Source organism: Salmo salar, chromosome ssa17 (assembly GCF_905237065.1).
Source record: "Salmo salar chromosome ssa17, Ssal_v3.1, whole genome shotgun sequence".
NCBI classification, from domain to species: Eukaryota; Metazoa; Chordata; class Actinopteri; order Salmoniformes; family Salmonidae; genus Salmo; species Salmo salar.
In genome coordinates, this window is record NC_059458.1 from 68,508,381 (window position 1) to 68,523,315 (window position 14,935).

A 14,935-nucleotide genomic window follows, 5' to 3' on the forward strand; every position below is an offset into this window, starting at 1 on the left:
GAGGGTTTTGACTAGGTGGTACACAGCTACAACCAGAAGTTACTTTGTTTGTAGCAGGTTAGGAGAACTTACGCAGCAGGTTAGGAGAATTCACTTAACAGGTTAGGAGAATTGGGTTAAGGTTAGGATTAGTTAAAACGCTCTCCTAACTTGCTATGAAAAGTCAATTCCGGGCGTATCTGTACTCCGTCTAGTCACAACCATAGAGATTTATAGAGGACTCATCTTTGTATCTGTGCCATTATTGCGACATTGGACAGCGTCATTGAGGCAATCTCCATTTTGAAGTAGTACATTTTCTTCTTCACAATTGGCTGATTCCTCCTGATGACCCGGTTGGACATGACTCCAACAGGGTCACCAGGAGGGATCAGCCAATGAAGTTGGATGTCCACCCAGTTGACTACATTAAAATCTGAGATTTGCATAACTAATCCAAGATAGACCACAGACTGTCGTTTACAATGGGAGCAAATTCATTATAGTGGGCAGAACAAGCAAGGAGGTGGACAGAGACAAGCACAAGCTAGCGAGATCCTATTGGCATGTTCTAGCATGTATTTGCATATTTCGCTTAGGGAACGCATACTCTGAAGTGTGCATGTGCAATAGCTCAATTCGCCCTTGCACCCCTTCTAAACAACAAAACATTTTGAAACTTTGGCAAAGGGTAAAGTCTACAAAACATAGTCCACTCTGTAAAATATTCTAGTCTTGGGGACCAAAAACGATCAAATGCTTAAAAATCGATGAGAAATTAGCAGAATGTGGGCCAAAATCCATCCAGCTGCATCTTCTCCCACTGCCTGCAACTGGGCTTCCTCTCATCACCAATTTTGGTGGAGAGTGGAAATGCCACCAGGAAGCTTCAAATTAACACTTCCGGTGAAACATCTGGCTCATTGTTCTATCTGCGTTAAAATGTTGGAAGCCAACAATGGCGCTACCTGTGCTAAAACTGCCTTTTGGCCACTAGAAGCCCCTATTATTCTCTATGGCCACGACCTTTCAAGTGGTTGCATTGATCAGGTGTCAGTGCACTACTAGTAGTCATAAGAGATGAAAACAGTGACCCCTATTCTTCTTCTAGATAGGGCCCTGAGTTTTTATGGAACCTAGTTATATGCCTTGACCAGGTAAAACTCCAGACTCTTGACCCATGAGAGTTTTCTAGGTCAAGTCACGAGGTCAGAATAAAAACTCAAGGCCCTAAAAAGGAATACTGTACATGGTATACTCAGGTAGGGGTACAAATACAGTACATGTAGCTGTTACCTGTAATCTGTACCCTTTACAGGGGCATATGTGTACGATCTTTCGCTTCGGTCTATGTACCGCTGTGGAGCAGAACACACATTTGTCATCAAAGGGACAGCTCACCCCGAAATAGTCTAAAAAAGTATTTTTGTTTTTCCATCATGTTTTAGTTTACCTCATCCTGGGACTTCACTAGTGTGTGTACGGTGCGGTGGCCGGTTTCTCCATTAATCATGTTCGTTCTTATCTGAGGACAAGAAAACACTTAGCTCTTAGGAGCAAGTTCAACCCACAACAGGATAGAATGTGGACACAAAGGTGGAAGCATTAAAGAAGACCGTCAGTGGTCTCCATCTTACCTCTACTTTAATCTCATCCTCCAGCTCAGCGTCCAGGAAGTCCAGAGTTACAGGCTCCTGAAATTTAGGATTCTAGAGTGCGAGACAGAGAGCGAGAGACAGAGAGCGAGAGAGAAAGTGCGAGAGAAAGTGCGAGCGAGAAAGTGCGAGACAGAGTAAGAGAGAGTGAGAGAGAGACAGAGTGCACGCACGCGCGCGAGAGAGATTTAATACAACATTTACTGTTTTATAGATTGAATCAACCCAGATAAGAGTTCACCCAGAAATTATTTAAGACAGTCTATGTGAAATTACCTTTACGGGTGACATTAGTCATGCAAAAGAGAACAGACCTGTGAAAAAAACAGTCTACCTGTCTATTTTAAATATTATGGTTATTTTGCTTACTGCCAATTAGTCATGCAAAAATTAGCCTATGTCCAGATTAAAATGATTTCCAGTCAGGATTTGTCTCAATCTTTGTCCGTGAACCCTTCATCATGAGCCTAGACAGATACAGCACCAGAACTCCAAAACAAACTTTATGAAATAGGAGTTGAGATATTAACAGGAGCTAAACAAAACCATTTAATAAAGATAAGGTACAAACACAAACATACAAAGATACGCAATGTGCCAACTTTACCCTGCCTTCATGTACATATCACTTTACCTCTACCTACATGTACATATTACTTCAACTAACCTGTGCCCCCGCACATTGACTCTGTACCGGTACCCCCTGTATACAGCCTCGCTACTGTTATTTTATTGTTGCTCTTTAATTATTTGTTCTTTTTCTATTTTCTTCTTGTTTATTTAGTTTTTATACATTTTTTACTTCAGTTTATTTTAATATATTCTCAACACTTATTTTTCTTAAAACTGCATTGTTGGTTAAGGGCTTGTAAGTAAGCATTTCACTGTAAGGTCTGGCTCATGTTGTATTCGGCGCATGTGACAAATACAATTTGATATCTACCTCAGGTACCTTATTATTATCTATCCTGATGCCTAGTCAACTTTACCCTGGCTTCATGTACATATCTACCTCAAATACCTTATTATTATCTATCCTGATTTCTAGTCACTTTACCCTGCCTTCATGTACATATCTACCTCAAATACCGTATTATTGTCTATCCTGATGCCTAGTCACTTTACCCTGCCTTCATGTGCATATCTACCTCAAATACCTTATTATTATCTATCCTGATGCCTAGTCACTTTACCCTGGCTTCATGTACATATCTACCTCAAATACCTTATTATTATCTATCCTGATGCCTAGTCACTTTACCCTGGCTTCATGTACATATCTACCTCAAATACCTTATTATTATTATTATCTATCCTGATGCCTAGTCACTTTACCCTGCCTTCATGTACATATCTACCTCAAATACCTTATTATTATCTATCCTGATGCCTAGTCACTTTACCCTGCCTTCATGTACATATCTACCTCAAATACCTTATTATTATCTATCCTGATGCCTAGTCACTTTACCCTGCCTTCATGTACATATCTACCTCAAATACCTTATTATTATTATCTATCCTGATGCCTAGTCACTTTACCCTGCCTTCATGTACATATCTACCTCAAATACCTTATTATTATCTATCCTGATGCCTAGTCACTTTACCCTGCCTTCATGTACATATCTAACTCAAATACCTTATTATTATCTATCCTGATGCCTAGTCACTTTACCCTGCCTTCATGTACATATCTACCTCAAATACCTTATTATTATCTATCCTGATGCCTAGTCACTTTACCCTGCCTTCATGTACATATCTACCTCAAATACCTTATTATTATCTATCCTGATGCCTAGTCACTTTACCCTGGCTTCATGTACATATCTACCTCAAATACCTTATTATTATCTATCCTGATGCCTAGTCACTTTACCCTGCCATCATGTTCATATCTACCTCAGGTACCTTATTATTATCTATCCTGATGCCTAGTCACTTTACCCTGGCTTCATGTACATATCTACCTCAAATACCTTATTACTATCTATCCTGATGCCTAGTCACTTTACCCTGCCTTCATGTACATATCTACCTCAAATACCTCGTACCTCTGCACATTGATCTGGTACTGGTACTCCCTGTATTTAGCTCCACATTGATCTGGTACTGGTACTCCCTATACATAGGGCGGCAGGTAGCCTACTGGTTAGAGCATTGGGCCAGTAACAGAAAGGTTGCTAGATCGAATCCCTGAGCTGACAAGGTAAAAATCTGTCGTTCTGCCCCTGAACAAGGCAGTTAACCCACTGTTCCTAAGCTGTCATTGTAAATAAGAATTTGTTCTTAAAGTGACTTGGATTTGATTGAAAGATTGTTGGGGAAACCACAAGTTTTCACCTTCAAAAATCTAATAAAATCGTATTCATCACATGCCGAAAACAACTTGTGTAGACTTTACAGTGAAATGCTTGCTAACGAATCTTTCTCAACGATGCAGAGTTTAAAAAATAAATATATATAAAATATTAACTAACACGAGGAATAAAACAAAATACACAAGAATGGAGCTATATACAGGGAGTACCAGATCAATGTAGAGCTATATACAGGGAGTACCAGTACCAGATCAATGTGGAGCTATATACAGGGAGTACCAGTACCAGATCAATGTGGAGCTATATACAGGGAGTACCAGATCAATGTAGAGCTATATACAGGGAGTACCAGTACCAGATCAATGTGGAGCTATATACAGGGAGTACCAGATCAATGTAGAGCTATATACAGGGAGTACCAGTACCAGATCAATGTGGAGCTATATACAGGGAGTACCAGTACCAGATCAATGTGGAGCTATATACAGGGAGTACCAGTTCCAGATCAATGTGGAGCTGTATACAGGGAGTACCAGTACCAGATCAATGTGGAGCTAAATACAGGGAGTACCAGTACCAGATCAATGTGGAGCTATATACAGGGAGTACCAGATCAATGTGGAGCTATATACAGGTAGTACCAGATCAATGTGGAGCTATATACAGGGAGTACCAGTACCAGATCAATGTGGAGATATATACAGGGAGTACCAGTACCAGATCAATGTGGAGCTATATACAGGGAGTACCAGATCAATGTGGAGCTATATACAGGGAGTACCAGTACCAGATAAATGTGGAGCTATATACAGGGAGTACCAGATCAATGTGGAGCTATATACAGGGAGTACCAGATCAATGTGGAGCTATATACAGGGAGTGCCAGATCAATGTGAAGCTATATACAGGGAGTACCAGATCAATGTGGAGCTATATACAGGGAGTACCAGTACCAGATAAATATGGAGCTATATACAGGGAGTACCAGTACCAGATCAATGTGGAGCTATATACAGGGAGTACCAGATCAATGTGGAGCTATATACAGGGAGTACCAGATCAATGTGGAGCTATATACAGGGAGTACCAGATCAATGTGGAGCTATATACAGGGAGTGCCAGATCAATGTGGAGCTATATACAGGGAGTACCAGTACCAGATCAATGTGGAGCTGTATACAGGGAGTACCAGATCAATGTGGAGCTATATACAGGGAGTACCAGTACCAGATCAATGTGGAGTTATATACAGGGAGTACCAGATAAATGTGGAGCTATATACAGGGAGTACCAGATCAATGTGGAGCTATATACAGGGAGTACCAGATCAATGTGGAGCTATATACCGGGAGTGCCAGATCAATGTGGAGCTATATACAGGGAGTACCAGATCAATGTGGAGCTATATACAGGGAGTACCAGATCAATGTGGAGCTATATACAGGGAGTACCAGTACCAGATCAATGTGGAGTTATATACAGGGAGTACCAGTACCAGATCAATGTGGAGCTATATACAGGGAGTACCAGTACCAGATAAATGTGGAGCTATATACAGGGAGTACCAGATCAATGTGGAGCTATATACAGGGAGTACCAGATCAATGTGGAGCTATATACAGGGAGTGCCAGATCAATGTGGAGCTATATACAGGGAGTACCAGATCAATGTGGAGCTATATACAGGGAGTACCAGATCAATGTGGAGCTATATACAGGGAGTACCAGTACCAGATCAATGTGGAGTTATATACAGGGAGTACCAGATAAATGTGGAGCTATATACAGGGAGTACCAGATCAATGTGGAGCTATATACAGGGAGTGCCAGATCAATGTGGAGCTATATACAGGGAGTACCAGATCAATGTGGAGCTATATACAGGGAGTACCAGATCAATGTGGAGCTATATACAGGGAGTACCAGTACCAGATCAATGTGGAGCTATATACAGAGAGTACCAGTACCAGATCAATGTGGAGCTATATACAGGGAGTACCAGATCAATGTGGAGCTATATACAGGGAGTACCAGATCAATGTGGAGCTATATACAGGGAGTGCCAGATCAATGTGGAGCTATATACAGGGAGTACCAGATCAATGTGGAGCTATATACAGGGAGTACCAGTACCAGATCAATGTGGAGCTATATACAGAGAGTACCAGATCAATGTGGAGCTATATACAGGGAGTACCAGTACCAGATCAATGTGGAGCTATATACAGGGAGTACCAGTACCAGATCAATGTGGAGCTATATACAGGGAGTACCAGATCAATGTGGAGCTATATACAGGGAGTACCAGATCAATGTGGAACTATATACAGGGAGTACCAGATCAGTGTGGAGCTATATACAGGGAGTACCAGATCAGTGTGGATCTATATACAGGGAGTACCAGATCAATGTGGAGCTATATATATGTATTTAATTTGATCTTTATTTATCTAGGCAAGTCAGTTAATATCACCAAACCACAGCATTTATCTGAAGTCTTTACCCATACTTGTGTATTTATTTAATGCACAGTAATGATGTTTTGATACAAGAACACCAGTGACATATTTCCTCAGGTCAGTTTATGGGAAAGCTGTGAGGCGGACCTTAAACTAAAGACTGATGTGAAACACATGGCTACGTGGGCGTACGCTCCATGTTCTCCCTGTGTTTGTTGTGTGGAAATCATGAAGTGTCCCTCGCAAACCTTCTCCACACAAACCCATATGGTGACCTTTTCCGAGATAGCACTAGGGGAAGCTAGCCAAACAAAGCTAAGTGTGGCTAGGCTACGCTAGGGTAATGCTAAGCTATGCTAGCCTAACACTAGGCTAATGGTAGGCTAACTCCAGGCTGCTAAATCTCCCACACCTTGCTAACAGGTATATCGGGGCTTTGCTTAACAAGGTTGTGCAGCATACTGTGATTAAAGGAACAGATGAGTGTTGTAGTTTTGTGTGTGTGTGTGTGTTTGTGTTTGTGTTTGTGTGTGTGTACTGTACTGTACCTTTGGGCAGAGGTTTGGATGCAGCAAGACGTAACCGTTGGGGTCAATGGCAAAGTAATAGCCATTTGGTCCAAACTACAAGAGGTAGAAAGAGACGGGATAGTTAGTGTGTGTGTCGATGGTATTGATGGTGTTCTGGATGCTTAACATAGGCTATGCGGGTATGTGTTAGTGTGTGTGTGTGTGTAGCACACATGCGAGTGTGTCTTACTGTAAATCTCGGCGTTAGTCTTTTGATGTCGTCCAGAGACACATCGATAGCCATCACTCCCAGGATCAGCTGGTTTTGGGGCCTCTGGGAGAAAAAACAAACAATGAAAAGTGGTATGAGACCAAAACAAAGCATTATATAGTACCTTACTCAGAGGGACCCCTAGTGCTTCACACACACAGTAGTATATCACTCAGAGGGACCCCTAGTGCTTCACACACACAGACACAGGCATTCACAAAAACATTTTTACTCCGATGACTCAAGTCCCTTGGTGACTTTAAAAAACATTTCCAAAGTAAAGAGCACAGTGGAGATAAAAAAAATGTCCTTTAGAAATCCTTGTTGTTACTGTGACTCATTAACGAGTCATTCTCAGCCTGGCTTTAGTCATTACAGGTCCATCAAACACCATCCATGTATTGATACGTAGGCTGTGTGTGCTGTTTTTAAATGTATGTAGTTCTGTTCTTGAGCTGTTCTTGTCTACTAATTGTCTGTATGTTTTGTGTGGATCCCAGCAAGAGTAGCTGCGGCTTTCACAACAACTAATGAGGATCCTAATAAAATACCAAAATACCAAATAGCATCATCTTGAAGCAGTTAGCTACTGTTATCAGATGTCGTTGCTTCCTGTGGCACAGAGTGGCCAGGCTTTGAAGAGCGAAACTATATCAGCAAAATGGCTGACAAGTACCTCAACAAGGAGATAGTAGAGGAAGAAAAGACCCACATCGTAATCGACTGCCGAGCTGACAAGGTAAAAATCTGTCGTTCTGCCCCTGAGCAAGGCAGTTAACCCACTGTTCCCAGTCCTGTGGTGTGACCCAGTGTTCAGTTCTGGAGGTGAACCTGGCTGAGAGGTCATCAACCCCCTGCTTCTGGGACATACTGCTGTGCAAGTCAAACACACTTCTGAAAGCTCATTGCGGGAATGCAAGTAAATTAGTAAGTAAGCAGTCAGCCAGCCAGTCAGATAGCAGTCAGTCAGTCAGTCAGTCTGCCTGCCAGCCAGCCAGCCAGCCAGCGCTGTACCTGTAGTCCCCTCTCTTTGTCAGCTTTGGTGTTGGTCTTGTTGAAGACTGGAAGTGTTCCTGTGATCACCAGACCCAGCTCCTGTAAACCAGATCACATGTATTTTCCTTTAGAACAGCACCCCTACTGGTTTTATCAGACTGAGAACAACAGGTATAATATGCACCAGTTGAGGCTGGTGGGGGGAGCTATAGGAGGATGGGCTCATTGTAATGGCTGGAATGGAACCAATGGAACGGAGACAAACGTGGTTTCAATATGTTTGATGTGTTTAATACCGTTCCATTGAATCCATGCCAGCCATTACAATGAGCCCGTCCTCCTATAGCTCCTCCCACCAGCCTCCTCTGCTATGCATTCTCTATGCACCTGTATACTGGTGTAGGTTGTGTTCATGTACTATAGTCTATAGGTAAGAATAGTACTTGTAATGAAATAGTAGCCTGGTCCCATATCTGTTTGTGTTGTAAACTCAAGCACAAGCAGATATGGGAACAGGCTAATGTACTAGCCATGTGGAGCAAGACAGATTATTAGTGAGAGTCCATAATAATAACTTTCCATTGGTGTCAGACAGGGCAATTAATGACGCAAATACACTTTCCAATACAAACACCAGCTATCTAGTTGTAAATAAAAACAGCAGAAATAATGGGAAGCTGTGCAGGGTAGTATTTACAGGGTGAATTTGGGGACAACAAGGCATACACAGGGTGTCAGGCTGATGACTATGGTAAGTGTAGATACTGTATTATAAACTTGCTATGTGTGTCCAAGTGCAACTAGTGACGCAAACACCCTTCTAATACAAACACCAGCTGTCTAGTTCTAAAAGTAGCTCATATCAAGGTCAAGTTGCGTCCTGACTTAAACAGTGGATAAGGGATGAAAGTGCACCCGATAGAGAAAACGTCACGTTTCCATGTTCAATCACATAACATTGTTTACTATGGAATGATCCGGAAAAAAACCGAGAAAGAAATCTTCTCCGAAATTAATGGACTCAAAATGACACGTCTTTGCAGGTAACCAGACACAGGGCCATGTGGTGTGTGTGTATGTGTGTGAGTGCCGGTTTGCTTGTGTGTGTGTGTGTGTGTGTGTGTGTGAGCACACACAGTGGGCCGCTATTGTGACGTGTGGCTGGAGAAGCATCTGTTTCCAGTAATGAGGTGGACAGCCGCCATCACCACAACACCATCTCTCTAGTGCGTCTGGATGGTCTTCATGGTGTTATGTGTGCTTACTGGAAATGTGCGATGACCTCTGAATCTGTCATGGTGCAATCTGTAATCAGATTTCCTTATTGCACTGAGACTGTGTCATGCTGTTGGATTTGACACTATACATCCATCTTGCTATGTCTCCAACTTCACGTTATATACTAAACAAAAATATAAACGCAACAAGGAAGGTTTTGGTGTCATGTTTCACGAGCTGAAATAAAAGATCCCAGAAATTTGACATTGGCACAAAAAGCTTATTTCGCTCAGATTTTGTACACAAATTTGTTTACATCCCTGTTACTGAGCATTTCTCCTTTGCCAAGATAATTCATCCACTTGACAGATGTGGCATATCAAGCAGCTATTTAAACACTTAGTAAAATCTTTCTAATTGTTGCATGTTGCGTTTATATTTTTGTTCAGTATAAATATTGTTCTGAAGCCAACGTCCCACTGTGTGTGCTGGGTTGTTTCTGACTTGGCTCCAATGCTGTTCAATAGAAATCAATACTGGTTGATTTATATTACACGTATATTTTGACAGCTTGTCTCAGTGCACTCGGTCCGTGCCTTATCCGCTGTTGAAGTTCATACACAACTTGAACTTGATATGAGCTTTTTCTAGAACCAGAAAGTGTGTGTTCATGTAAAATATGAACTTGATACGTGATATTTTTAGAACTAGATAGCTGGTGTTTGTATTGGAAAATTGTATTTGCGTCACTAGTTGGACTCTCGGACACCCTTAGTAAGTTTATATATAGTATGTGCATTGACCATAGTCAACAATGTCTTGGCTGGTGGTACTGTAGTATTGGGAAGTACATTTGCTTCACTATTTGAAGCCTTTGACACCCAAGTTTGCATTAGTTCTACCCTCTTGGGTTGGGGTAAAGTTGTACAAATATTGAATTGCAATTAAATTCCAAAAGATTAAATGTTTTTACATTTCCAATTCAATTCCAATCAAAAAGTAAACATATCCTAATTCCAATTCAATTCCAATTCCATAACTTGAAAAAATGTAATTCAAATTTATTTCAATGTAAATTCTCCACGAGTGAATTCAAGAATTGAATTGGAATTTCAGTTTAAATTGGAAATGACCCCAATCCTGGTACACTTTAATGTAAACTTGATCCCAACCCTGGTACACTTTAACACAAACTTGATCCCAACCCTGGTACACTTTAATGCAAACTTGACCGCAACCCTGGTACACTTTAATGTAAACTTGACCCCAACCCTTGTACACTTTAATGTAAACTTGACCCCAACCCTGGTACACTTTAATGTAAACTTGACCCCAACCCTGGTACACTTTAATGTAAACTTGATCCCAACCCTGGTACACTTTAATGTAAACTTGACCCCAACCCTGGTACACTTTAACACAAACTTGATCCCAACCCTGGTACACTTTATTGTAAACTTGATCCCAACCCTCGTACACTTTAATGTAAACTTGATCCCAACCCTGGTACACTTTAACGCAAACTTGATCCCAACCCTTGTACACATTAATGCAAACTTGACCGCAACCCTGGTACACTTTAATGTAAACTTGACCCCAACCCTGGTACACTTTAATGTAAACTTGACCCCAACCCTGGTACACTTTAATGTAAACTTGATCCCAACCCTGGTACACTTTAATGTAAACTTGACCCCAACCCTGGTACACTTTAACACAAACTTGATCCCAACCCTGGTACACTTTATTGTAAACTTGATCCCAACCCTCGTACACTTTAATGTAAACTTGATCCCAACCCTGGTACACTTTAACGCAAACTTGATCCCAACCCTTGTACACATTAATGCAAACTTGACCGCAACCCTGGTACACTTTAATGTAAACTTGACCCCAACCCTGGTACACTTTAATGTAAACTTGATCCCAACCCTGGTACACTTTAACACAAACTTGATCCCAACCCTGGTACACTTTAATGTAAACTTGATCCCAACCCTGGTACACTTTAACACAAACTTGATCCCAACCCTGGTACACTTCAATGCAAACTTGACCCCAACCCTGGTACACTTTAATGTAAACTTGATCCCAACCCTGGTACACTTTAATGCAAACTTGATCCCAACCCTGGTACACTTTAACACAAACTTGATCCCAACCCTGGTACACTTTAATGTAAACTTGATCCCAACCCTGGTACACTTTAACACAAACTTGATCCCAACCCTGGTACACTTTAATGTAAACTTGACCCCAACCCTGGTACACTTTAATGTAAACTTGATCCCAACCCTGGTACACTTTAATGTAAACTTGACCCCAACCCTGGTACACTTTAATGTAAACTTGACCCCAACCCTGGTACACTTTAATGTAAACTTGATCCCAACCCTGGTACACTTTATTGTAAACTTGATCCCAACCCTGGTACACTTTAATGTAAACTTGATCCCAACCCTGGTACACTTTAACATAAACTTGATCCCAACCCTGGTACACTTTAATGTAAACTGGATCCCAACCCTGGTACACTTTAACGCAAACTTGATCCCAACCCTGGTACACTTTAATGTAAACTTGACCCCAACCCTGGTACACTTTAACACAAACTTGATCCCAACCCTGGTACACTTTAATGCAAACTTGACCGCAACCCTGGTACACTTTAATGTAAACTTGACCCCAACCCTTGTACACTTTAATGTAAACTTGACCCCAACCCTGGTACACTTTAATGTAAACTTGACCCCAACCCTGGTACACTTTAATGTAAACTTGATCCCAACCCTGGTACACTTTAATGTAAACTTGATCCCAACCCTGGTACACTTTAACGCAAACTTGATCCCAACCCTGGTACACTTTAATGTAAACTTGACCCCAACCCTGGTACACTTTAACACAAACTTGATCCCAACCCTGGTACACTTTAATGCAAACTTGACCGCAACCCTGGTACACTTTAATGTAAACTTGACCCCAACCCTTGTACACTTTAATGTAAACTTGACCCCAACCCTGGTACACTTTAATGTAAACTTGACCCCAACCCTGGTACACTTTAATGTAAACTTGATCCCAACCCTGGTACACTTTAATGTAAACTTGACCCCAACCCTGGTACACTTTAATGTAAACTTGACCCCAACCCTGGTACACTTTAATGTAAACTTGATCCCAACCCTGGTACACTTTATTGTAAACTTGATCCCAACCCTGGTACACTTTAATGTAAACTTGATCCCAACCCTGGTACACTTTAACGTAAACTTGATCCCAACCCTGGTACACTTTAACACAAACTTGATCCCAACCCTGGTACACTTTAATGTAAACTTGATCCCAACCCTGGTACACTTTAATGTAAACTTGACCGCAACCCTGGTACACTTTAATGTAAACTTGACCCCAACCCTGGTACACTTTAATGTAAACTTGATCCCAACCCTGGTACACTTTAATGTAAACTTGATCCCAACCCTGGTACACTTTAATGTAAACCTGATCCCAACCCTGGTACACTTTAATGTAAACTGGATCCCAACTCTGGTACACTTTAATGTAAACTGGATCCCAACCCTGGTACACTTTAATGTAAACTGGATCCCAACCCTGGTACACTTTAATGTAAACTTGATCCCAACCCTGGTACACTTTAATGTAAACTGGATCCCAACTCTGGTACACTTTAAAAACCCAATAATGTTGTGGGTCCATCAGACAAATGTTGTGGGTCCATCAATAACAAAAACATGAACACCACACAAGGGTTAATGGAATTAATAGTATAAAAGTGTACTGTAGGATTTGTTTTGAACCATTTCAACCTGTATTCCTATATTTCCTGTATAGCTAGGCTGTCTGAACAGTGACATGATCAGCCTGAAAGTCTGAGGGAATTGAATTCGAGTTGAAATTTGTGGAATTGTTGGGGATAATATTGAATTAGGGTATTTAATTATTGGAATTTGGAATTGCGAGGAATTGAATTATCTCTGAATTCAAAGACTGACCTGTATTTTGAATTTAATTCAATGGAATTTATAGGGAGAGAGAATTGAACTAGAATTGCATTTATGGAATTATCTCCAACCCTGAAGTGTACACACTTCACCTATCCTCACTGTAACCATTCAGAATACAACTTCACACTATTTCTGATACTGTGCTGTAACTATATTCACACCACTGCTGTTCATATTTCATCCCCTGTTCAATATTGTGTCAGTTGGTGTAACGTACCAGTGCGTCCTGGTAAACGTTGGTCCATTGAACCTGCTTGGCCTTCTTGTTTGCTTTGACCATGGGCCTTCCCAGTACATCCAGGTACTCCTGTTGTGTGTGAGAGAGGAATCAGACCAAACCAATGAAACAATCCCTACTGTGCATTGAATAGTGACTATATAGAGAGGTGTATCATATGACCACAAGAGGGCATCAGACACAAACTCTAAAGAACTGTAGAAACGCTGCACAGCATTACTACTACGGGCCAGATTTACTGACCATTTGCACCAAAGCAAGGTCTGCATCTTATAGTTGAGTTTAGACTTCAATGTTTTAAGATCTATTTGATCACTGTTTACCTGAGTGTTGATCCTGATAGCACCGATGGAGGGGATTTCATAATAGTACCCTGGAACACAAGTATTTCACCTTTACACGTCATCATCTACAATATAACATACCAGGACACAGCATGGTAGACTTTGGCTCTGATTGAATTCCATGACAATGCATCCTTGTTCTCTTCCTGGAAGTAGTCACTTATCTGACATGGTCTGGTCCTACTGTAAAAGCATTGGTGTGGACACATTGCTTTTCCTAATCTAATCATATCAAATAGGGAGGAAGGAAGTAGTATTCAGGCAGGGCCATGACGTATGTGTGTTTGCGTGCGCGTGTGTTCTGTACCTTTGTTGGTGCAGGCCATCCACTGGATTGGTCCTTTGTCATAGTTGTGTTGGCCCACTGAGAACGTGAATATCCGCACCTAAAGGGTCAACATAGGGTCAAGGGTCATAAATAGATGTAACATGTATGTATCTGTGTACAAGATGTTTCAGTGTATGCATATGACTTGTATATCTAGCAAGAGATGGGAACACTAGTCCACCCGTTGCCCTGGGATTTCTACACTCTGCTTACCAAACACATTTACACAGTATACGGCCGATTATGAACAAATATACACACCTCAGGAGGCTGGTGAGGGGAGGACGGCTCATAACAATGACTGGAATGGAGTGACTGGAATGGTATCAGACACTAGGAAAATATGTGTTTGATGTGTTCGAATGCCATTCCATGGATTCTGTTGCAGCCATTACCATGAGTCCGTCCTCCCCAATTAAGGTGTAACCAGCCCCCTGTGATACACACATCTGTATCATTGAGTAATTGAAGCGCTTTGATTTATGCACGACAGAATGCATTCTGTAGCAGCAACTCCTCTGATGGAGATCTTCCCCAGGATCATGTAAACTACCCACAGAACCTCCTCTTCCTGAGGGTTCCTTAT

General features: G+C 41.4%; 1 protein-coding gene across 2 annotated transcripts in view; it reads right to left on the bottom strand.

The window, feature by feature from the left end:
• The window catches only part of LOC106576572 (voltage-dependent calcium channel subunit alpha-2/delta-1), a 189,285-nt gene that overhangs the window by 35,750 nt on the left and 138,600 nt on the right, over positions 1–14,935 (bottom strand). For both annotated transcript variants that reach the window (XM_045700027.1, XM_045700026.1), the window contains exons 13-21: positions 14,329–14,407; positions 14,001–14,050; positions 13,657–13,746; positions 8,212–8,292; positions 7,177–7,260; positions 6,966–7,040; positions 1,617–1,688; positions 1,433–1,504; positions 1,276–1,337 (exon numbers count right to left, since the gene is read on the bottom strand). In XM_045700027.1, coding sequence (XP_045555983.1) covers positions 1,276–1,337; positions 1,433–1,504; positions 1,617–1,688; positions 6,966–7,040; positions 7,177–7,260; positions 8,212–8,292; positions 13,657–13,746; positions 14,001–14,050; positions 14,329–14,407 — 665 coding nt within the window. The remainder of the gene's footprint in view (positions 1–1,275; positions 1,338–1,432; positions 1,505–1,616; positions 1,689–6,965; positions 7,041–7,176; positions 7,261–8,211; positions 8,293–13,656; positions 13,747–14,000; positions 14,051–14,328; positions 14,408–14,935) is intronic.